The sequence below is a fragment of the Jaculus jaculus genome, chromosome 14 (assembly GCF_020740685.1).
Source record: "Jaculus jaculus isolate mJacJac1 chromosome 14, mJacJac1.mat.Y.cur, whole genome shotgun sequence".
NCBI lineage: Eukaryota > Metazoa > Chordata > Mammalia > Rodentia > Dipodidae > Jaculus > Jaculus jaculus.
In genome coordinates this window covers 52,632,943-52,654,802 of record NC_059115.1, presented here as the reverse complement: position 1 = coordinate 52,654,802, position 21,860 = coordinate 52,632,943, and the positions used below count along the sequence as shown (strand labels likewise).

General features: G+C 42.4%; 1 protein-coding gene and 1 non-coding gene across 2 annotated transcripts in view; both read left to right on the top strand.

Annotated features, from left to right (window-relative positions):
• Positions 1-2,657: 2,657 nt before the first annotated feature.
• Positions 2,658-2,817, top strand: LOC123454985. The gene has a single exon (XR_006633621.1). It is a non-coding gene; the product is annotated as a U1 spliceosomal RNA (small nuclear RNA).
• A 3,295-nt stretch (positions 2,818-6,112) lies between these two features.
• Positions 6,113-21,860, top strand: part of Ccdc192 (coiled-coil domain containing 192) — a 198,357-nt gene continuing 182,609 nt past the window's right edge. The window contains exons 1-2 of the mRNA XM_045133384.1: positions 6,113-6,175; positions 7,132-7,239. Coding sequence (XP_044989319.1) covers positions 6,113-6,175; positions 7,132-7,239 — 171 coding nt within the window. The remainder of the gene's footprint in view (positions 6,176-7,131; positions 7,240-21,860) is intronic.

Below are 21,860 nucleotides of genomic sequence, written 5' to 3'. Positions count from 1 at the left end.
AGCTCCTTAACCACTGCGCCACCTCTCCAGCCCATATTTAGAATTGTTAATACTAGGTCGTTGTAAGCAACCCCTAACACAGAGAGTTTCCTGATGGAACTAATGGCACTTTCACAGGCATTGCATTCTAATCGTGAAAGATAAGGGGGGAGGGGTGCTGGCATGTGCCCATCATAAGGGCCAGAGGCATGGGAGGAGGTGAGAAGACGGGTCAGCAAGGAAAAGATGAATCTGCCCGGGGGAAAAGATATGAGCAGGCTGCAGAGGGTAAGGAAGCCTTGGTGCCAAGGCACCAGTCAGGAGGGGACCAAGAACAGACAGCAGCAGTGAAGAGTTGGGATTGCAAACAGGAAGCTCAACCACTGTAAACTGTCAAAGCATGTTCAATCTAGAAGGTTACTGTACCTCGTGGTGGAGGCGGCTGGGCCTGCGGCACGTGTGAATCCTCAGCTCGTCTGAGACCTTTCTCCCTAAAAGTGACCTGTGCCAAAATGCTCTTCCGCGTAGGTGGAATTTGTGTAAGCACACTTTTATTCAGCACTCTTGGCTTTAAATAAACAGGCATGCGTGTGTTGACTTCATTCAATTTGTGCTTAGTTACATACTTGACTCGATTTCACAGTGCTGTTCTCTCATAACTTGTCATAAGTGTCCCTACATGTACTGTCTTTATTTTTTATTTTTTAAATTTTTTTTAAAATTTTTTATTTATTTATTTGAGAGCAACAGACACAGAGAGAAAGACAGATAGAGGGAGAGAGAGAGAGAATGGGCGCGCCAGGGCTTCCAGCCTCTGCAAACAAACTCCAGACGCGTGCGCCCCCTTGTGCATCTGGCTAACGTGGGACCTGGGGAAGCGAGCCTCGAACCGGGGTCCTTAGGCTTCACAGGCAAGCGCTTAACCGCTAAGCCATCTCTCCAGCCCTGTACTGTCTTTTACTAGAGTATGTATTTGTGTGTGTGTGTACGTGCTCGCAAGTGCACAGGTGAGCGCAGGTGCTCATGTGCATGTGTGGTGGTCAGAGGACAACCTCAAGTGTTGGTCCTGGTCTTCCACTTGGCTTGAGGCAGGTTTCTCTTGTTTGCTGTCATATCTGCCAGGCTAGCTGGCCCATTAGCTTTGGGGGGTTCCACCTTGCCATAAGAGCACTAGGATTTTAGATGCAAGTTACTGCATCTGGCTTTATATGAATTCTGAGGATCCCAGCTCTGGTCCCTCACACCGGTTTAGCAAGCACTTTATCCACTGAACCATCTCCCTAGCCCTGCTGTGATTTTAAAAATAAATTAGAAGGCCTTAATATCAAATTATTTTCTGCCAAGGAGTTGTCATGATGTAATTACGGATATTTACGGAATACTTCATCGGTTTCATTTACCCGATTTATTTGATGACCACTCAGTCCTCACGGAAGCCCCACCATCACTCAAAGCCAGGGTCATGTCCTTGCCCTCGGCTGCCCTGCTTCATGCCTGGCCTTGGCAACAGAACTTCCCTGGGCTTGTGATTGGTGTCAGTGTCGCGGGCCAGCCGGACATGGGGAAAGTAGTGCTCAAAGGAGTCACTGTTCCCGACTCTCAGCATGAAGGACTGCTCCCCATGACGCGAGACTCTCCTGCCTGCTTTGAACTGCTGAGTTTCTGGTCAATCATCGGGGATTTATTTGGCTCCTATTAAGTGCTCAGCAAAGCTCTGCCCCCAGGAGCCATGCTAGGAGTAACACAGCAAGTGGGATCCGTCAGAACTCTTGAATCAGATCTCAGGGACGGGAGTTCATGTGGCCGAGGCAGTAGAGTGAGGTTATTTTAGGACAGAAAAAAAAAAGGCTTAAGAACCAGGAAGGGGTAGAGAGAAGGTTCTCAGAGGTATTGGGATAGATTGGAGAAATAAAGCAAAAAATAGGAAAAAAAAAAGGGGGGGTGCTGGAGAGATGGCTTAACAGTTAAGCGCTTGCCCGTGAAGCCTAAGGACCCTGGTTCGAGGCTCGATTCCCCAGGACCCACGTTAGCCAAATGCACAAGGGGGCGCAAGTGTCTGTAGTTCATTTGCAGTGGCTGGAGGCCCTGTCGCGCCCATTCTCTCTCTCTATATATATATCTACCTCTTTCTCTCTCTGTGTTGCTTTCAAATAAATAAATAAAAATAAAAATTTTTTTAAACTAGGAAAAAAAACATAAATTTCCCTCTACACTCTCAAGTGAGAAACTTCTACAACCAAAAGGAAGACTACAATTAAATTTCCAATAAGGTTTGTCCTGTTAGTAAACTGTCACTCCAAATATACATGTGTGGCTAGCCAGGTGTGGTGGCGCGCGCCTTTAATCCCAGCACTTGGGAGGCAGAGGTAGGAGGATCACCGTGAATTTGAGGCCACCCTGAGACTACATAGTGAATTCCAGGTCATCCTGGCCTAGAGTGAGACCCTACCTTGAAAAACAAAAACAAAAACAAACAACAACAACAACAACAAATATACACATGTGGTTGTATAAATAGCTTAGTGTTTTGACCATAATAAAAGATTTTGTTTGCTTTTTAAATATTGTTTACTATTATTTTAGTCAATTGTTTTAGCTCCATGTACTTAGATTGCTGATTTGACATTTTGGTAGAAAGTTTTGAGACTAAAGAGTAGAAATTAAAAATAGGAATTATTATACTTACCTGGAAGGGGTGATACCATGATCATGAAGGTGGTTTTCCCAGGGGAGACTTATCCATTGCACCCCAGATGTGCTGACCCTTGTGACTCCCCAGATGTGGGAAACTCCACTGCATGGTTTATGGTAGTGGGAGACTATGTTCTTGCTCTCCCCTGAAAAAGAAAAATAAACAGAAATTATTGAATTGCTAGACATTGCCTTTTGGAAATCACGCACAGGGTCAGTCTTCAAACATGATATTATCTCCTGTATGGTTTTGGCATTGTGATGTCATGTAGCAATGTCCTAAAAAAAAAAAAAAAAAAAAAAAACTGTACAAGGGCTGGAGAGATGGCTTAGCAGCTAAGCGCTTGCCTGTGAAGCCTAAGGACCCCAGTTCAAGGCTCGATTCCCCAGGACCCATGTTAGCCAGAGGCACAAGGGGGCGCACGCGTCTGGAGTTTGTTTGCGGTGGCTGGAAGCCCTGGCACGCCTACTCTCCTCTCCATCTCTCTCTCTCTGTCTGTCGCTCTCAAATAAATAAATAAAACTGTACAAAATAAGGGTTTTCATGATATCATTTCAACATATTCCTCTAATGTACTTTGCTCATATTCTCCTCTATGACACGTTTTTAATCTTTTGCCCAATTCCCCCTTTCCCCTTTCCACATCCCTAATGTTCTCTTTTTACTTTCATTTCTTCTCCCCAAATTCCATGCATGAGAGAAAGCACATGGTGCTTCTCTTTATGAGATGAGTTTATTTCATGCTACATGATAATCTCCAGGTTCCTCCATTTTCTTGCAGGTAACACCATTTCATTCTTCTGCTCTTTCTTTTTCTTTTTTAAGATAAGGTCTAACGGTAGAATTGAACTCATGGCAATCCCCCTACCTCTGCCTCCCGAGTGCTGGGAATAAAGGCATGTGCCACCATGCCCAATTTCATTCTCTTTATAGCTCAATAAAATTCTGTTGGTTTAGTGGTTAAGGTGCTTGCCTGTGAAGCCTAAGGACCCATGTTCTACTCTCCATTCCCATGTAAGCCAGATGTACTAGGTCATACATGTGCACAAGATGGCACACATGTCTAGAATTCGGTTGCAGTGGCTAGAGGCCCTAGCATGCCAATTCCCTCTCTCTCTTTTTCTCTTTATAAAAAAAGAAAAAAGAAAAAGAGGCTGGGTGTGGTGGCACATGCCTTTAATCCCAGCACTTGGGAAGCAGAGGTAGGAGGACCACTGTGAGTTCGAGGCCGCCCTGGGACTACATAGTGAATTCCAGGTCAGCCTGAGCTAGAGTGAGACTCAACCTTGGGGAAAATAAAAACAAACTATTGTGCATATATACCACATTTTCTCTATCCATTTAACTGTTGATGGTTCCATAGCTGGGTTATTGTGAACAGTGCAATAAACATGAATGTTCAGTTATCTCTGTGGTCTTCTGACGTAGATGCCTTTGGATATATACTCAGGAGTGGTATAGCTGGATCATATGTTTTGGGGGGCTTCTTTTGAGGAACATCTATATTGATTTTCACTGCAACTGGGCTAGTTTATATTCTTTACCAGTAGTGGAGAAGGGTTACCTTTTCCTGTATTCTTGCCAACATTTGTTGTTTTTGTGAAATGGACGGTTGATGTACATCATTCAACTGTCAATTTCTTTGACCCCTGAGAGGGTGTTTGTTTATATCATGAATACAAGTTGCCTGTATCCACATGTAAATGTCAGTCCCTCTCTGCTGTCCTGCTTTTGTGTCCTGCCAAATGGACAGGGGCTGGCTACACGTGCCTGCTTCAGGGCCCCGAAACCCCCAGACATCTCCACCTTCATGGCCTGCTTATTCCTGAACTTGTCTTTAACTTTTATTTCTTTTTATTTATTTGAATTTCATTTTTATTTTTTGTTCAGATAGAGAGAGAGAGAAAGAGGCAGAGAGAAAGAGAGAGAATGGGCACGCCAGGGCCTCCAGCCATTGCAAACAAACTCCAGATGCGTGCTCCCCCTTGTGCATCTGGCTAATGTGGGTCCTGGGGAATTGAGCCTTGAATGAGGTCGTCTCCTATTAAGAAGTGCTTGCCAGCACCCTGCCAAACGCCCCTGCCCTGTCTAGAAATTGGAGTCTGTGGGTTTTGCTCCCAGTGTCCTTCTCTGCTCTACAGGAACCCAGTTATGTCCCTGTGCACCCTGGGGGGCTGCCGCCACCGCCACCACCCCAGATCTACGCAGATCTTGTAGGAGTGGCTTGATCAGGATGTCGGTGCAGTGAGTGCTGTTCTGTGGTGGGGACCTGCACAGCTTCCTGGGCCTTTTCAGCTCACAGAGCTCAGCAGTGCTGGGTGTGGTGGTTACTGTCAGCTGATATTACCTAAAAAAGAGTCTGTTTTTGTTATTATTTGAATAAAAAAGAAAGCACTTGCCACTGGGCATGATGGTGCACGCCTTTAATCCCAGCCCTCAGGAGGTTAAATTTGTTGGAGGCCATGCTGAGAGACGACATAGTGAATTCCAGGTCAGCCTGGACTAGAATGAGACCCTGCCTCTAAAAACAAAAACAAACAAACAAACAAAAAAGGGCTGGCCTTTATACAAACTTTCTCATACAGCAGTCTAGAAAGCTAGAAGACAAACTTGTGAGAGGACGAGGGTAGCCTGTCCCCGGGGTTCAGGTACAGGTGGCAGACTTTATACATGACAATTTCCTAAATTTGTCTGTACAAAAAGGCACGTGCTATCAAACAGCAGTCTGTTCAGTCACACCTGTTTCTTTTTGGAACTCACTTTATAATGAATGCTTTTGTCTTACTGGAAATGGTTGTCTTTCTTGGCTGGAGAAATTTGGGGTGTTTGGAGGAAAAGGCCTGGAGAAATGGATTAGCTGATCTTTCTGGGTTTGTTCACACACTTTGAAAAACTTCCTTTTGAGATTAAAGTTCCAAGAAGATGATTTTTCCTGGCAATCACAGTCTAGATTATAGCAATCTTGCAGGTTTTTTGGAATAGTTTGACCTCTTGAGCATTTCCTCTTTCTACATAAATGTTCTACCGCATGTACTTATTCCTAAATATAATACACACAAAAAAACTTTGTGTTAAGACTTGTATTTTTTGAGAATTTTTGGATCTGCTTATGAAATTATTGGGGCCATCCAGGGGAACAGGGTATAACCCCGCTTCACTTGCCCGCAGTTTCACCATTCCAGCCCCCAGTCTCTAAAGGCCTTCTTTGGAGAGAAGTTACATGGCAGTGTACAGCAGACCTTAATCTAAGAGTCCAGATGGTAGTTTCTTAGCAATATTTCTTTATCTCTCATCGTATGGAATTCGATTCATTTCAGAAGCCAGTGGCTAAGTACCAAGTCCAGCGTACGAGACTAGCAATCGTGGGAATGGAAGACTTTATTTTTATGCTGGCTCCATTTACCAGCAGATGGCTCTACTGTATCACCAGGAATTGTATAAATGTGGAAAACTGGTGGTGTCATAAACCAGAGGGAAAAACACAACCAGTTAGACCTTCATCATGTATAGGGCTCAAGTTACTCTTTCTTGAGTTGCTGAGAAGCAGTGCCGCAGCAGGAATATCTACAAGGGGACTGGGCACACCCCAGGAGCACATTTTTTCTCAAGGAGAGAAAGAGCACGAGAGGATGAGAGAGAGAGAGAGAGAAAGAATTGGTGCAACAGGGCCTCTAGCCACTGCAATCAAACTCCAGGGATTCTAGTGAGTTGAACATGGGTCCTTAGGCTTTGCAGGCGTGTCTTAACCACTAAGCCATTGCTCCAGCCCACCTTTATTTTTTTAAGCTTTAATTTTTCTCTGGTATTAGGACTTGTCACATCAGCTAGTGAGTAGTTAGGAAGTACACAAGTCTCAATAACTCCTTTTTTATACCAAGTAAGCATACTGAGCTTGGAGGTCAGCAAAAGTTAACTTTAGCACAATTTTGAGAGACAGGATTTATCCCCTGCTGATATGGATCACATAAGCCATGCAGTGGAAAAGAATGATTTCATTTTAACCCACGTGCTATCTTTCCCTTAATAAAACTTGGGAAAAGAAAGTGACCATCAAAGGACACAAGGGCTTCTCCAAGGCCAAATGACCCTACTGATAGGTGAATGTTCAACACACAGATGTTCAAGTGACATCTCCCATCAGGAATGACAAACTTTGATCCTGACCTATTAAAGTAAGACCAAAAGTTGCAGATTAACCAAATTCTAATACAAGCCACTTGATTCTAGGTTTCCGAAGATGTTTGTTAGTCATCATTTAATTTTTAGACTCACTTTCATCTTGAAGTTTTTAAATAAGATGATTGTTTTTATAACATTTTGCTACCTTACCACTATTCAGAAAAGAGAGGGATTGGCGTGAACCCATGTATTAAGCCTATAATGACTTTGTGAAGTTGTTCATGCAAACTGTATAGGAAATGATTCCTACCAAAAAGTGATACTGGGTTATTGTTTTACAGAAAGAGTTATCGGACAGTGGACAGATGGAGTGTACTATGGTCCAACTTGAGTACTTGGAGAACTGCCTGAAAGAAGTGGAAGAAAAGGCCAGAATTTTATCAGAACAGGTAGTACCTGCCACAGGAACTGGAAATACATGTTCCCTCGAGCACCGTCCAGCAAGTGGGCATGTGTCAACCTCTGCCCGGTTGACCCACACACATGAGGCCGCACAGCAAACACATCCAGCGTCTAACAATACAAACTTCCGTCTCCATAGAGCCTTTAAGGCTTTCAAACTTCTTTTCACATTCATATTTTATTCGATTTTCATTTATTACGAGCTGTGTTCAGCGAACCTGCCTCAAGCACATGATTTTCCTAAAGAAGGCAGATTTGCATTACAGATAAATTCAAAGATAAGATACAACCTATAGGAACAATACCGAAGAAGTTTCTTCAGTCATCTGAGGAAAGTTTACCTGGAAGAGACATTTTGAAACATTGACTGTCCTTGACTTTTTGACATTTACAGAAGCCAAGCAGGCCATCGGCGGCACTTGGCCTGTGCTGGCAGGCTGAGCAAGGTGCAGCAGGTGATCTCTGTGAATGTCAAGCCTTGTTTTTAGGTAGAGTGGCTGTAGGGATCAGAACAGCTCAGGCCAGGGTTGTGCCATTTTCTAATAAGATTACAGTTTGCAAATAGGTTAGTACAGCATTTGTTATCACTGCCTTTCCCTGGTAGCAGAAGGTCTTAGCTCCTCAGAGTGCAAATCTTCCCCAAACTGTATCTCCCCTTATGATACAAGGCCACCAAGGCCCACTCTTAGTGATTGTCACTGGAGGAAAGAAAGGACAGAATTGCTGGGCGTGGTGGCGCACGCCTTTAATCCCAGCACTCAGGAGGCGGAGGTAGGAGGAACAGGTGAATTCAAGGCCACCCTGAGATTACATAGTGAATTCCAAGTCAGCTGGAGCTAGAGTGAGACCCTACCACAAGAAAAAAAAAAGAAAAAAAAAGGACAGAAGAGATATGGAAACATTAGAAATCTGTATTAATTTTGTATAGATCAATACATTTGGATGAGGATACTTTTTGGAGACATTGGAAATAATTTTTTCATGAGGCTTTTAGATATAAAGGTATTTGTAAATTAAAATCTTTTTTGCATGGGCTGGAGAGAAGACTTAGCAGTTAAGTCACTTGCTTATGAAGCTTAAGGACCCAAGTTCGATTCCCTGGTACCCATGCAAACCAGATGCACAAGGTGGCACATGCACCTGGAGATTGTTTGCAGGGGCTGAGGGCTCTGGAGTGCCAATTCTCTCTATATATCTGCCTCTTCCTCTCCCTCTATCTCTTAAATAAATAAATAAATATAAAAACTAAATTTAAAAAATCTTTTGCATGAAAGTTTATAAGAATTTTTGGGAAGGAAGGGGTTATGAAAAAAAGCTGTAATTAACATGCATCACAGTTACATACAAACTGTGCTCCATTGTTTTGCAGTTTACAAAACCAATGTTGTCCCCAGGGTGTGTTTGTTGTTTACTGGCTAAGCATGTGATGGATGCCATGGTTTTCCCTGGAGACTTTGCCAATGGACAAAGCCATGCTGCCTTTGCAAGAGAGTGTGGATGGATCCATCTCAGATCCATACCAAAGACTTGGCTTGACAACCATGTTTTTGTGTTTTTGTTTTCCCCCAAAGCAAGCAAAAGGAAACCTTACAGAGACCAAACCGTAAATCACATTGAAAACAATGATGAATGTCAGCACCATTTCAAAGCACAAAAGAAAAGGAGGAAGAAAAGCGGGATGGAAGGAAGGAAAGGGGGAAGAGAGGGAGGAAGGAAGACAGACAACTAAAGACAAAGAAAGAGAAAGGAAGGAAAGAAGGAAGGAAGGAAGGGAAAAATGAATTGAGGGCTAGACAAATGCTTAATGGGTAAGGGAATTTGCTGTGCAAGATTGAAGATGGGAGTGTGATCCTCAGCAGAGCACGTCTATGCCCACGTGTAACTCCCATTGCTGGAGCAAGGGGTAGAGATACCAGTTGCAGCTGGGACTCCCTAGTAAGTCAGGCTAATCCAAACAGCAATGAGATCTAGGTTCAGTGAGAGACTATCTCTCAAGGAAAGAAGGTAGAAAAGTGATGAAGGAGGTTACCCAATGTCCTCCTCTGGCCTCTCTGCACAACTGTGTGTGGGGAGTCCTCATGTGCACACACATTGCATATACCACATGCATTCACATAAGCACACACATGCATGCTACATGGGGTCTTTTTAATGTATAGCCCCACAGACTTGGGCAATTTGTATTAAGATTGAGCTTGCAACTTGAGCCTCTAGCGGCTGGAGCCCTGCTGAGGAAGAGGAGGTGTTACTGGGGGCAGATTTTGTAGTCCATCCCTACTAGGTGTGTTCAGAGTGATTTAAGTTCTGGCTGATTTTGGTGCAGGCTGTTTGTCACTCTGGCTATTGGTGGTGTCCCTCTGCCTGGATCTATGGAAGGGAGCCAGGTTTTTCTACCTTTGATGGTGGTGTTCTCCTGCAATTTGTAAGCCTGAAATAATCTCTTTCCTTCCATAAGCTCTTTCTGGTTGGGTGTTTGTCCTAGCAAATAAGAGGCTGACTCCAACACTATGTATAATTCCTAATAATAATAATAATAATAATAATAATGATAATAAATTTTTATAGGAGGAAGAGAAATAAGGAAAGAAAATATTTCCAGCACATCTAGTCTGGGAAGGAGTCTTTTTTTTTTTTTTCTGGCAAGGTTTCTTGAATAGCTAATTAAAAGAAGGAATTCCCAGGCTGGAGGATGGCTTAGTGGTTAAGGTGTTTGCCTGCAAAGCCAAAGGACCCTGGTTCAATTCCCCAGGACCCATGTTAGCCAGATGCACAAGGGGGAGCATGCATCTGGAGTTCGTTTGCAGTGGCTAGAGGCTCTGGTGCGCCCATTCTCTCTATCTCCCTCCGTCTTTCTCTGTCAAATAAATAAATATTTAAAAAAAGAAGGAATTCCCTGTAACAAGATATATGTCTACCTTACAGTTGAATGGCTTCTATGATCTCTCACTCTTCTCTCCTCTTCTCTTTTCTTCTCTCTCTCTCTCTCTTTCACACACACACACACACACACACACACACACACACACACACGGTATTGCTATGTAGCTCTTGCTGGCCTTGAACTCTCTGTGTATCACAGATTGGCCTCAAACTCATAACAATCATTCTCTTGCCTCAGCCTTATAAGTGCTGGAATTATAGGCACATGCTACCACGTCTGGTTCTAATCTCTCATTTAAATAAGCAAGATTCAATTCAGTCATGAAAGTTCTCTTCCCTTTTGTTCCTTATAAAAGTTTTTTTTATCTAATACAAATAGTCCCTAATTAAGATTCTTAACTAGATGATCCCTTTATATAACACCAAGCAATTAAATGTATTTTTTTCAGCATTTAGAAGATTAGGTATATAAAGTGGAAACTGGATTTCATTCAAATTCCTTGTACCTATTTTAGTAAGATGATGGTTAGCTGTTTTAGAAAGAGAGATATATAAGATATTATGAGCCAAATACCCACGTATCTCACAGATAACAGAGTCATTGAAAGAGATGGAGAGGGACAGTAGATGCTTTTATGCTTCAAGATGAACTGCACAATAACATTAAGGTTTGGGACATGTGTGTTACTGACTTAAAGCACAGTTCTTGAAGTTTCAAATTTGTATAGCCAAGTGAATTTAATTGGAAGTTGGCAATGATTTTTAGTAAAAGGAAAGAATGATGCATAAAAGCACATTACAGGCATTTTCATTATTACAGTTTTAATTAAGTTGAATATTTTATTAGATTTGGCTGCCTCCACTACTACTGTTGAAACAGACAATCAAGTACTGACACAGTTCTCAAAGGATTAGTTCCTGGAATTTCTGCTCTTTATTCTAGCTTTATTCTTGAAAAGGTGAAAGCTGTGATAAACAGAATCAATGAGCCCTACCTTAAAATTTAAATTGATGCCTTAAAAATGGAATGAGAGAAGAAGAGGGTAAGGAAAACAATATCCTTCCACAAGAGTATTTCACAATGGACATCTGTCTCAAACAATCAAACATTTGTCCACTGGGTGCCACTGTCTTCCTGACCAGGCTGTGCCACCGAGCAAAGATTGTTTGGTTCATTGATAACAAAGATTACTCTGTGTGTATACACATGTGCAAGAGTGTCTGAAGGGATATTTTTACCTACCTTACATGTTAAAGTTCCTTGAAATGCCATTAATTTAGAATTTGTTGCAAGAACATTGGGATTGCTACCTGAGTTTCACTGGTAGCACCAAATTACGTATGCTGGCCAGGTGACTTAGTGCTGGCCAGAGGGGCCGTCCTGGTGGGCTAGAGTGGGGTCAGAGAGAGAAGAATGACAGGACAAGACTGACGTTTCTACTAGAACACGGGAATGTAAGTTCAAAATGTCACCAATCAGTGTGCTTTGCCTGTGAAAAAGGTAATGGACTGTTAGCCAGCTCCCTTCCTCTTGGCTTTGCCTCTGCAAGAAGAGCCTAGGATTAACTCGGGACAGGATGTATCACTGTCTGAAGTGTCATCTACCTCAGCAGCTAGAAGCTACTAGTCCTTTCCTCCATTTACTTAAACTACTTAAACTGCATGTTTCCCAATCTCCTCTAGCAAGATCTCCCTTAGCCCACTGTAAAAAAAAAAAAAAAAAAGATTTTTTTTTTTTTAAAGTAGAAATAACAGAGATAAGGAGATGTGGCCTCCTCTTCTGGTGAGGTCACACAGCAAATAATACTTTGTTGGGCTTCACTCTAGTTAGCAATTACTCTTTCTCTATTTCTCATTACAGTTAAAATGAAAGAAACATGGCACGAGAATTTGCAATGAAGACTTATAATCTGACCTAGTCAAGGCTGTAGAAAATAGCTGTAGCCAATCAGCTGGCTAGAGTGAGAAAGGGGCATGGGACCCCGGCTTGCATTCTCAGTTATGAGGATAACACCAAACATCTCCAAGTTTCTAACTTTTGATTTGATTAAATTTCCTATAGGCTAAGATCAGTAAAAAGAACACCCCATACTGGAAACTGGGGAGTAGGAAGGAGAAGGAAAGCATTCAGAATGTGAGAGAAAGAATAGAAGTTTCCAGAAAGGCTCATAAAAGGCAGTTTTTGTTCATGTACAGATAATATCACCAGTGGATTCTACACCACAAAGAAAGAGGATTTGACCTGGAGATATGGCTTAATGGTCAAGGAGGTTGCCTGAATGCCAAAGGATCCAGGTTCAATTCCTCAAGACCCATGTAAGCCAGATGCACAAGATGTCACATGCATCTGGAGTTGGTTTGCCATGTTTAGAGGTCCTGGTGTGCCCAATCTATCTATCTGCCTCTTTCTTTCGGTGTATCTGAAATAAATAGATAAAATATTTTTTAAAAAAGAGGATCTGATGGGCTATGCTGGAAAGCCATACATGAGCAAATTAACCCTAGAGTGTTTCTTCTGAGACATGTTCTAAGAAGGTGTCAAGAAAAACTGTAGTTTCACAATGGACCATGAATGTAGACTGCCCCAAAGCAGAGTTCTGAGGCAACACTCTTGTTGGAATCCATGTTGTCTTTGGTCTCTAATCCTATCAGGAGCTTTAAGCCTTAGCTCCAGGCACTTAGAGAGCTCAGGTTTTGTTCTTGTCCTGCTAGGATCACTCAAATCATCTCCCCAGCCATAGCTGCGGTAGCTAGTAGAGGCAAATGCTCTTTACCTCTGGACATTATGAAGGTAGTGTCTAGAGAGGAATCTGTCTCTTCCTAGGTACTATGTTCGTGTCAGCCTTGTGTTACTATGTTGCTGTCTAATACCTAACATGATGGCATCTGGCAGTGGGACACTGGAAGTTGATTACATCATGAGGTCAAACCCTTACAAAGAGGGTTAGTGTCCTTAGAAGAGGCTTCCTCACCTGTTGCACCATGTGGATGCAGAGACAGAAGGTATTATCTATGAACCAGGAAACATAGGTTGACACCTTAATCTTTGATTTCCCAGAAGTGAGACATTAACTTCTATTGTTTTTAAGAATTAACTCTAGGTTTGGTTGACTTTTCACCACACTATCCAGCTTTCCCAACTATTCTTTTTCTTCTCTTCATTTGATGGACTTAATTTTATTTAGTATTATATTTATCTATTTACTTATTTATTTATTTATTTATTTACTTGAGAGAGAGAGAGAGGGAGAGAGAGAGAGAGAAAGAGAGAATGGGCATGCAAGGGCCTCTAGCCATGGCAAATAAACTCCTTGTGCATCTGGCTTATGTGGGCCCTGAGGAATAGGACTTGGGTCCTTTGGCTTTACAAGCAAGTGCCTTAATCACTAAGCCATCTCTCCAGCCTCAACTTTATCTTTCCTTTCTGTATATCTTTTTAAAATATTTCTTTTTTATTCTTTATTTTAAATTTATTTTTATTGACAACTTCCATAATTATAGACAATAACCCATGGTAATTCCCTTCCCCCCACTTTTCCCTTTGCAGCTCCACTCTCCATCATACCCCTTCCCTCTATCAATCAGTATCTCTTTTGATGTCATCATCTTTTCCTCCTATTATGATGGTCTTGTGTAGGTAGTGTCAGGCGCTGTGAGGTCATGGATATCCAGGCTATTTTGTGTCTGGAGGAGCATGTTGTAAGGAGTCCTACCCTTCCTTTGGATCTTACATTCTTTCTACTGCCTCTTCCACAATGGACCCTGATATGATAAAAATATTTCTGATCACTCTTCGTTCACTTCTTCTAAGCACAGTGGTGCTTTCTGAGTCATCCCAAGGTCACTGCCATCTGAAAACAGAAGCTTCTCTAACCAAAAGTGAAAGTAGCATTAATATATGGGTATTAACATTAAGAGAAGTGCTTACTGGGCAGTTTGGTGAGCATATTATATACATTTAGCCAAACACCATCAGACGTTTCACACCTAGGGCTCATGACTACCCCATCATAGGTTTTCAGTGTCAGGGAGGTATTACCTCCCATGGAACGGGCCTCCAGTCCAACTAGAGAGCGGTTGGTTTCCCCATCACAAACATGCCACTATCGTACCTGTTGGCTCATTTGGCCTGGCTGGCCAAATAAAAGGCTTGCAGCGTCCACTGTTGAGTCTCACCACTGGTGATTTCTCTCTCTCCCATTGCACTGTATGCAACATGGCTGTGTCCAGCTTTCTGTCAGCTGGTCTACATAGAGGAGGTTTTCAGCTCAACTCCAGCAGGACTTCTCAGTGACCTTGCAGCCCAAGTATGTGGAGTGTTTAGCAATAGGGCCTTACCATAAATTTCTGGTGGGAAACCAATTGCCTCATCAATGGCCTGTAGTGTTTTGGGGGCATCAGGGACCTTCCTGGCCAACAACTCACTGGAAAGTATCCCATCCCTGGCACTGAAAATTTTCTAGTAGCCATCTATGGTTTCTGGGCATTCCACTGTCCAAAAAAGTAGGTTTCTATGATTTATTTATATCCTCTTAGATTTTGATAGCTCTCTCCCCACCTTTCCTTTACTCAGTCTCTTCCCCTGATCTCACTTAGGCCTTTCCACCCCCATTGATTTGTCCTTCTACTTACAGATATACAATACCATCCTATTAAGTACCCCTCCCTCCCTTTCTATTTCCTTTATGCCCCCTTTCTAGCTTACTGGCTTCTACTACTAAGTTTTATTCCAACTTACATAGAAGTCTAATCATTTGTAGCCAGGATCCACATATGAGAGATAACATGAGACATTCGGCTTTCTGGGTCTGGGTAACCTCACTATGTATAATCCTTTCCAGATCCATCAATTTTCCTACAAATTTCATAATTTCACATGGATGTGCAAGTATCTCTAAGGTAGTGATACAAGTCTTTAGAATATATGCCTAGGAGTGGTATAGCTGGGTCATATGGTAAGTCTATTTTTAGCTGTCTCAGGAACCTCCACACTGATTTCCACAATGATTGTACCAGATTGCATTCCCACCAAGAGTGTAGAAGGGTTCCTCTTTTCCCACATCCTTGCCAGCATTCATTGTCATTTGTTTTCATGATGGTAGCCATTCTGACAGGAGTGAGATGGAATCTCAAAGTATTTTTAATTTGCAATTCCCTGATGGCTGGTGATGTAGAATATATTTTAGATGTTTATATGCCCTTTGTATTCCTTCTTTTGAGAGCTCTCTATTTAGTTCCATAGCCCATTTTTTAATTAGGTTATTTGATTTCTTATTATTTAGTTTTTTGAGTTTTTTGTGTATCCTGGATATTAATCCTCTGTCAGATGTATAGCTGGAAAAGATTTTCGCCCATTCTGTAGGTTGCCTCTTTGCTCTATTCAGTGTCCTTTGCGGTACAAAAGCTTTGTAATTTCATGAGGTCCCAGCAGTTTCAGAAAGTCTTTGCCAATACCAATATGTTGAAGGGTTTCCCTTACTTTCCTCTAGCAGTTTCAGTCCGCACACCCAGTGTCCAACACTGTCATGTTTCTCAGAAAGAGAGTGATTCCATTTACATTCTTAGGAAAGAAAGAGATAACGAAAAACCAGATCCTAAACCAGGCACCTAGCAACTGTATGCGCATTCTCCAATGAGCTTTAGGGAAAGTCAGATCCTCCTTCCATGCTCAAGGACATCTCTACTTTAGTTTACTTTCAGGGACCTTGCTAACTATAAACTGCTTCAAAGTGCGAGACTGTCTAAAAAGCAAAAAGGAGAGTAAGTGAGGACGATCCCTGACATCAACCCCTGGCCTCTACATACATGCACCTACACACAAAAACACACGCACGCACGGCACATCACATATACGTGCCAAAAATAAAAAATAACAAACGAAAGGGAGAGTGAACAGTGAGTGGGAAAATAGAAATCCTTGTGTCTTATTCACGCTGTTAATGATCTTAGTGCACGTTGAACTTTGTCCTGGAAAACTCCATGTTCATTTGCATAGAGACCCAGTGTTCCCAGCGCTACTTGGTGGTAGTGAATTCTTTTATCACTGAATAATTTTGGCAAAAAAAAACTCAGTTGCTCTTAGATGTATCAGTTAATTCCTGAACTCTTTGGTTTCCGTATGTGTGATGCTCCGCAAGTACTGCTGGCTGGAAGCCTTAGTTGTCAAATTGTGCCTAGGTAGCTACTTAAGCCCTTGGTGAACTTCATACAGAAAGAGGCAAATACAAGATAAGTTTGTGTCAGCATGCCAGACTGAGACAAATACAATGAAGTTTTATTTGGTTGTTTTCTCGGCTCTCCAAATGCCTGACGTAATAACATATGCAATAACAGATGCATTAGCCACCGAACATCCCTTTGAATATAGAAAAAATATAGGGGAGGATGACTAGAAAAGAAAATATTGTTCTGAGAATCCTGTTTTTTGTTTCTGTTGTTGGAAGAAATCTCAAACATAAAGCCCCAAGTTTCAAGTCAGTAGCCGACGACATGGGATGAACTCTGTGACTCCACCTTTTTGAAGTCATAGAATGTGAGATGTTGGGACTTCACTTAAAGGAAGCAAATATGTTGTCAAAGAAAACCTAAGAGGATACAAAACGGTTGAGGAAAGCAATTTAGCTTCTATTTCAGCCGACTCCCCCACATCCTCCTCCATAGATGTCTCATTCTCCCTTTGTGGAAGAGCTTAGTTTGGGGCAAGAATGGTTTTGTAAGTTGTATAAAGTCAAGACCAAGTCATATTTATCTTTCTTTCTTTGGCTGCGTTAGTCTGTATGTAGTGGCGTTGTTTTGGATGGCACCCCTTCATTTCGAAGCATTATTGAGGACCCAAGTAGATTCCAGGCACTGTGCAAGCGAGGATGCAGTGGTCAATGAGATTGGTGGTGTCCTGACAAAGAGTGGACATGGTTGTGGGAGACCACAAGCAAAGAACAAACAAGCACTGGAAACACCAGGAACTTCAAATGACCTTGAGTACTTGGCTGGGTCACCTTGAAGAGGATCAGCGCTGGATCTTAACAATCCCTACCTCCGCATGTTGACAAGTCTAGTCCCAAGATTAACCAGTGGGCTTTTGGATTTGGAAACTGGGGAATGTAGTTCTCTCTCACTCCTCTTCTGTCCCTCTTCTCTCTCATTCTTATTGTTTTAGAAAGTTACAGCCAACTTGTCACCTTAGTTTAGCTCAAGAGTGTTGGCACGCATGCTTTTGCCATAGTATTTCCAAGGAAGATGGGATCTTTTTAGACCTCGTTGGCCATAAAGTAACAAGAACATGCAAGGAACAGAAAAACAGAGCTCGTGTAGCAGCTGGCTGGGTGGAAGAAAGCAGATCACAGTAGCTGAAAAAGGAGGATTTGGACAGTTTGTTTTCTCCTGGGAGTTTTAATGACTTGGCTAATATTTACCCTCAACTCTCTGGGCATATAAAGCTTAGGCAAGAAACAAACAAACTCAAAGGACGAGTACATATCTTTGACTTTAATAACCAAGAAATAATTAATCATTTCATGTCTAAGGCCTTAAAGTAACATCCCATCATTTTTCATATTACATTTTATTGTTAGCTCTATGTTTTAAGTTTAGGAGTAAAAAGAACACAGATCTTGGGTTGAGGGAGTGGCTTAGAGGTTAAGGCATTTGTCTGCAAAGCCCATTCCCCAGGACCCATGTAAGCCAGATACACAAGGAGCACATGCATCTGGAGTTCATTTGCAGTGGCTAGAGGTCCTGGCATACCCATCCTCTCTTTCTATCTGCCACCCCTCCCCCGGCACCCAAATAAATAAATAAAATATTTTTTAAGAAGAACACAGATCTTTAGCAAATTTTTAGGTACTGAACTTGTGTCCTGAATGAAGGCTTTGACACACTGGCATTGCCACCCCCTCCCCACCAACACTAGTGTTCTGATTTTTCTTCATTGTTTATTTGCAACAGTGGATCCCTTGATGGCAAGTTTATTTGAAATAAGTAATGCTGGTAGGAGTATTATTTTCTGCAAAAGCTCAGAAATTATGCTTCTCATGCCAGTCTGAAATCATGAGGTTTTGTGAATGAGTTTTTGTTTTCTGATCTATTTTGAAGTCTGTTTGAATGCTACACAATCACAAGCAGAATGTCTGACCTGGGGTGGATTTCTTTGTCAGGATGAAACCTAGTTAGCAGGAACCTCATTAAATAATTTGGTTAGTCAGACTTTTGATTGACTTGGGGTTCCTTCTCTAGTTACAAAATCTAACAGCTTCTCATCTAAGCACACGGCCAACTTAACTCTGTTACTAGGTGGTTGGGCAAAAACTGTGTAATGTAAGGGAAAATTCCCTTGTTGGAGAGATGTGTTGTTTTGAATAGCCAGGCTGGGTGCGTGGACTGCTGGCCTGTTGCATAACTAAAGACTTCCTTTTGCTTGTAAATGTCAAGATCAAACAGAGGTCAGTTTTAAATAGCTGACTGGGTGCTAATTAATATGATTTTCCTGTACAAAGAAAAGCAAAAGGCCTTGTCCCCTCAGTTATGGCTCTGTTGATAAGAGCAGATATCTTTTGATATGGGCTTAGCCTACATTTTCCTTCATGAAGTTTTCACTGAGATACTTCAATGTCCTTTACTATTGGGGTTCATGATTATGTTTCATATCAAAAATAAAATAAAATCGCCAGGCATGGTGGTGCATGCCTTTAATCCCAGCACTCGGGAGGCAGAGGTAGGAGGACTGCTGTGAGGTCGAGGCCACCCTTAGACTACATAGTGAATTCCAGGTCAGCCTGTGCTAGAGTGAGACCCTACCTTGAAAAATAAAATAAAATAAAATAAAATAAAGTAAAAATGCTACAGACTGAAATCTCACTGCCTTTGGCTACCCTTAATATATTCCCCAATATAGCTTCTCTTGATAACACAAAGAACTGTGCCATCCTGAGACTGCGTGGTCCATGCCCTCTTCTGTTCCTCCATCTGCAGTTTGGATGTTGTGTGTTTTCCTTAGAACTTCCGCAGACTCTAGAGAATAGTAAGCTGCATTGTGATTCTGTTCCAAGCATCGCTCTGCGTGAGAGCAGATCTGGGAGGGTTGTCTCCTTGGTCAATCAAGTTATGCCTGTTCTGTGTTCCCCACCCTCAGGGAACGTGTTCTGAAGTTACCTATCTTTTGTTTAAACCCCTCAAATAGACTCTGGGGGACTTTGAAGATCCCTAGGAGAAACTCAAAAATAGCAAAATACACTTCTCCCAAGCTGAAGAATGGGGAGCCCACTCTGAGGGTGCACCAGCTGAGGAAGTCTGCTCTGTTCCTTGAACTTGCTGAAGATGGGCCCATCCTAGGAAGACGGGCTGTATCCTAAAAATACGCTCACTTCTCCGCAGGAAAACTGTAGTCAGCTCACTTGCCAGGCCTATATTTACGGAATAGGTTTCTGAGACATGACCTGAGTGGGATCAGAGTGGCTTTATAAGCCTGCAAGATGGGAATGAAGCTCTGGGGATTGGAGAGGGGCAGTCCCCAGAAGTAAATGTTTGTTAAGGGATGGAGATCTATGAGTTGAACTAAATGAGATTTATAGGAAAAAAATGTGATATTTCTGGCACACTCTACTAGTTTGTGTATTAAGAGCTTTCTCTATTGTACTTGGTAACAGTATCTGTTTCTTTTTGATCACTTTCTGTCCAATATCATGTTGGCTTTAACTTCTCAGAGCTTTACAGCACTGCCTTTTCACTTGTACATCCAAGCTGACCTTTACATCCAAGCCAGTAATTCATTGCCTCACTTTTCCCCAGTTCTCTTCATCTTAAAAAAAACAAAACAAAACAAAACTATTTTTTACTTTTTGAGAAATTAAATGAAATTTAGGAACCTCTATGCCTGAATGTCAAATTTTATATTTCAACTACTGATTGAACTTTGAATGAAGATTTCTATGTTCATTCAGGACTTAACTATTCTTATGTGATTCATGATTTTCCCCCAGAAATAATTTCAGTTCTGGATTGAATTCCCCCTAAATTCATTTGCAAACTTTGAACTCCCACAGCTGAGTGTATGACTTCACTTGGAAGTGAATTCATTGCTGTTGTTACTAGTTAGGATGAGGGCATTGTGCGATAGGTGGGTTCCTACTCCAAGATGTCTAGGGTCTTTATAAATGAAGGACTAGAGAGATGGATTAGCGATTAAGGTGCTTGCCTGTGAAGCCTAAGGTCCCATGCTCTACTCTCCAAATACCATATAAGTTAGACGCACAAAGGGAAGGCAAATGCAAAGTCACACATGCCCACTAGGTGGCGTGACAGTCGGGTTCAACTGCATTGGCCGAGGCCATGGAGCACCAGTTTTCTCTCTCTCTCTCTCTCTCTCTCTCTCTCTCTCTCTCTCTCTCTCTCTAAATAGTTGAATGTAGACACAGACACTCGTACTGGGGAGAGAGTGATGCAAAGGTGAAGGCAGGGACTAGGGGTGTTATTCTACAAGGAGTGTCAAAGATTACCAGCAAACCACCAACGCTCAAGTGGAGGCACAGCCAGTGCATCGTGCATCACAGCTTGTGCATCGCAGCTCTCGGGAAGCTTTGACCTTGACTTAACTGGTAGCCTTTCGAGCCATGAGACAGTACCTTGCTCCTGCTGGTGCCACACAGTGATTGACCCCTTTTCCTGCAGCCCTGAAAGCCGCTGAACAGGAGCATAGAAACATGAGCATAGAAGGGGCTGAGAACCATCTGTTATAGACAGACACATTCATAAATGTAAAAGTCTGTCCACACTTGTTTTTTTTTTTTTTTTTTGACAGACAAGAGAGAAAGACAGATAGAGGAGGGGGAGAGAGAGAGTGGGCGCGCCAGGGCTTCCAGCCTCTGCAAACGAACTCCAGACGCGTGCGCCCCCTTGTGCATCTGGCTAACGTGGGACCTGGGGAACCGAGCCTCGAACCGGGGTCCTTGGGCTTCACAGGCAAGCGCTTAACCGCGAAGCCATCTCTCCAGCCCTGTCCACACTTGTTTACGGGGGGGAGGAGAAGCAACACTCGCTATTCATTTTAATTTTAAAATGGCCAAGCCTATTCTGTGAGCCAAACGTGTCTTCAGACATAGAGATTCTGCCCATTCCATAGGTAGGACAGGGAACTGCTAAGGTGTTTTCCTTCGTTATTTATTACTGAGGAGCTTCATAATATCGATCCAAATCAGCTCTTGAGAAGCATTAAGCACAGAGGAAGCTTTGATTTTTAAAGCATCTCCTGCTTTTCATCTTTCGAATTAGCTCTTCAAAGTTTAGTGTGAGTTTGTTTTAGAGTGGTTGCCAGAAACATATTCTATGATATTGCTTGCTGCACATATATGTGTCGGCTGTGGAGGAGAAAATCTAGAAGCATGTATGAGAGGAGTTGAATGAATATGAAAATCCATATATATAATGGGCTTGTTTTTATAATTGTACTTGATTATGGACTGGGTGAAAGGTGAGACCTAAATATCTCTATGGCTTAAAAATATGGAAGAGCTGACTTAGTGGTTAAGGCACTTGCCTAAGAAACTTAAGGTCCCAGGTTCTATTCCCCAGAGGACCCACGTAAACCAGATGCACAAGGTCGCACCTGTGTCTGAAGTTAGTTTACAGTGGCTATAGGCCCTGGCACACCCATTCTCATTCATTCCCTCTCTCTCTCTCTCTCTCTCTCTCTCTCCCTCCCTCCCTCCCTCCCTCCCTCCCTCTCTCCCTTCCTCTT